Source organism: Hermetia illucens, chromosome 2, assembly GCF_905115235.1.
Source record: "Hermetia illucens chromosome 2, iHerIll2.2.curated.20191125, whole genome shotgun sequence".
Taxonomy (NCBI): Eukaryota; Metazoa; Arthropoda; class Insecta; order Diptera; family Stratiomyidae; genus Hermetia; species Hermetia illucens.
This window is the reverse complement of record NC_051850.1, coordinates 27,355,692-27,359,180: the sequence shown is the minus strand read 5'-3', so window position 1 is coordinate 27,359,180 and position 3,489 is coordinate 27,355,692. Positions and strand designations below refer to the sequence as shown.

At 43.7% G+C, this 3,489-nt stretch overlaps 1 protein-coding gene across 1 annotated transcript; it reads right to left on the bottom strand.

Annotated features, from left to right (window-relative positions):
• On the bottom strand, positions 1-2,144 carry LOC119647730 (N-acetylgalactosaminyltransferase 6-like). The gene is made up of 3 exons (XM_038048831.1): positions 1,568-2,144; positions 753-1,518; positions 1-687 (listed from the first exon to the last, which is right to left on the bottom strand). Exons 1-3 carry the CDS (start codon positions 1,939-1,941, stop codon positions 1-3), a joined length of 1,827 nt encoding a protein of 608 aa, XP_037904759.1. The 5' UTR covers positions 1,942-2,144.
• Positions 2,145-3,489: the final 1,345 nt, after the last annotated feature.

Here is a 3,489-nt window from a genome sequence, read left to right as displayed (position 1 = left end):
TCAGCGGGGAGGCTTAAGCTGCGGAACAATAGTTGCTGGAACTTTTCTTTCCTCCATTGCTCGGAATGCTGTCTCATTCACAACACCAAAAGTCCATCGCATACGCCTATTTCTCGAATTGCAAATATTCACATAAACTGTTCTGTTTAAAAGATCTGCCTCCAGACATTTCCTTCCAATATCATGCCTAAGCCATTTTCTCTTCAGATCGTAACGCCACTTTTGATTGCCACCTTGACCATGGCAATGGCGCAAAAACACTCGAGCGTTTCGACCCTTTCGAAGTACATCAGCGCAATCATCGAAGTATTTCATTCGAAGTTCATTAGCAATAGTTAGTGACCACCTTTGAGGATATTGAGGCCATTCAGGATCTACTGCACATTCGAATAACCCTATGGGTTGCTTGGGTGAGAAACCGAAGGCATCCAAGCATAAGTTGTGGGAGTCGTCGCTTCGAATTATCCCTGATGCAAAGTCAGGTGGTCCACGAAAAGGAAAATACTTGGGAAGGTCAAAAGCAATGGTTTCCATGTACCATTTGAATGACTTGCATTGTAATTTCTCTCTTAACTCTTTTTGTTTTGTTAAATTACCAGCATCTATTGCGGCGAACAGTCTTGGGTCCCGAAGATAGACAAATTCCTTGTATTCGTCCATCCAAACCTCAGCTACACGTTTAAAGTTCTGTCAATGAAAAAAATTGTGAGACTTTAAGGAAAGCTAAAATGCGGAATACATATGTAAATTACCCTATGAAGATAGTCTCGATCCCGTGGATTAGCCATCCCCTTTCCAGGTGCTGGGAAAACATGTCCTACCCGAGAGCAAGGGGCATCAACCATTTGACCACCACACATCCAAATCTTGAAACTGAGCTCATATTGCTCTCCGCCCCATATGTCGAGACCTTCATCATATCCACCAAGTTCCCAGAAGAAATCCTTTCTTATTGCAAATAGCCCCCCAATCATGATGGGGCTCTTAAAGGGTTTCGGGTAGGATTTTCGATCTTCTTCTAACAGTGGCAAACGCGCGTAACCCATCTGCCAATTGAAGATGCCTCGAGCTCCATTATCCCAGGCATAATACTCAAATGTTTCGTAATTAACAATATCGACTTGTGGACAAACACACGTCTTGGGATTTAGTTCTATCGGTTCTATGAGAGGTGGGAGCCAATTGTAGGAGGTTTCTACATGAGCATCAAGAAAAATGAAAATTTCACTAGTTGCGACCCTGGCCCCCGCCAGTCGAGCGATTATGAGTCCTGAGCGTTCTTTTAAGCGCAGAACCCTAGTTTTGGGAATATGTTTAGAAATGAACTCGTCTAGTTTGTCTCTCAGCAACTCATCCGTACTAGCATCGTCCACTAAGAGTATCTCGTGAATCAACTCCGGGGGACTGCGGTTCAGGATCGCATAGCAGGTTCGGAATAATATACTCCAATGCTCATTGTGGAACGGAATAATGATGCTAACAGGGGTCAGCCGCCGCAAGTACTTTATTTTTCTGCATCTGAAATTGAATTTATTAGTAGATGCGTCTTGGGAGACCTTCCACTAACCTTGGATCCCGAATATCCGGCAAAGATCTATTTAAAGATATTTGCATACTTGTCAGAGTGTTATACCGATAGATGCCATATGCCTTTTCCTTTTCAGTATCGCTCAAATTCAGCTTCAATGGCTTACCCTGCTCACCGGGTCCTTTGCGTAACATATCAGCCTTGTACACAACCTCATCCTCCCAAGATACGGTTTCATCGTGGGGAAATAGACCGCCTTGATTTAATGCTCGAATGTCGCGAAAGAGTTTCTTAAAATGTGAATGTTTGTGTCTAACTGGATCCTGGGAAAACTTCCACATAATCAAAGTAAGCACGATCGGAACGATTGCGATTGTAGTTATCTTAGCACAACATAGACCGCTACGTCGCATTGTTAATTCCTATTTTATGGCAGAGCCATGAACCTTATGACCTCTTAGTACTTGATCACATAAATCGGTCACAGTATCAAAGATCATAACACTGAATTTTTAGATTTCAAATAAGCTGGGACATCGCATTGATCTTCTTTTCAAGAGAGTTTAGAAGGGATAACAACTGATGTAAATGCTAGGCAAACTTAGAACAAGACCGTTCCGACGGATTCCAAAGGGTGCAAACGACTGTCCCTCATTTTTAATCAAAAGACTGCTGAGTCAATTCCTACCTCCTATCATATGAGGAAGTTAACATAGAATTAATTACAGACCCGTAAAGCATGCTAATTGTACTAATTGGTAGCTGTTCTAAGTCAACAGAAAAGTGAATCTCAGTGTACACCAGGAATACCTCGATGGCTGAACATATTTTTGAGCCCCAAAACTCATATCCCCATTCCTCCGTTTCCTGTAGATCCTTTCAAGCGGTTTAAAAACCTTCCCCATTTTTGGGACTCTTCCCGACTGCCGCTTGGCTTGTCGGTACGTAGATGATACTTTCAGTTCAACTGACGGCCGAGTGCACTGCAGGCTTTTCCCGCGTAGCTGACAGGCCGAACTGAGCGTGGTTGGCGGCCTTAAGTATGCTGACTTTAACAAGTCAATTTTTTTACAGCATCAACCCGTTTAAACACATGGGAATTCTGCATGTCTTTAAATATAAAAAGGTTCTATGAAGTAAATTGTCTGAAAACCGGGACCGGTTTGATGGCCCGAGTGAGATATTGAGACATCTCTTGACGACCGGTTTTGAGTTGTCGAGCGGACGACTATGCGTTGCAGAGAAATCCTCCGGTACTCTTGGTATAATACCGAAGAGCATTTCGGTTGGGAAATCCTGTAAATCATTCGTGAACGCCATTTGGAGGCCAAGGAAAAGTGCTGACTATGGCACGTCTGGATTGCACATGTGAACCGCTTTCAATGGAATGGAATGGAATCTCTCGACCATGCCATTTGATTGTGGGTGGTATAGGGTCGTCCGTGCCTGACTAGCACCCTGGAGTTTGGCGAACCAGTAAACACTGTGATTCAAACAGCGCGCCCTGGTCCAAGATAAAAGTAATTGGTGAGACAAAAACGCAGGTCCATTGTTTGTATATAGCCTCAAAAACTGTTGAAGCTTGTTGGTTGGGTATTTCAATGGCTGCCGGCCATCTGGAGAATCTGTCTATGAGACAATATTGATATCCCTGCACTTAGGGTAAACTTTATAAAGTCTATGTGTAAATGGTCAAAATGTGCGTCTGGCGATTATGCCGGTGTACCTTGGTGCGCTGACAGGGCTAACATTGTTTTGACCATCGTGTGATATCCTTCTTAATACGCATCCAGGGGAATCTCGGCGTCATAAGGCAAATCATAGCTTCAACATACAGTACATTGAACGCTCCTTTAGGGGAGTGTGGCAGGGGGCGGGGTGGTATAGTCTGACAGTATCTGCTGATGTTTCACACAAAATGGAATGGCCGAAAAGAGAAGCCATCTCTCCATAATCCGCCT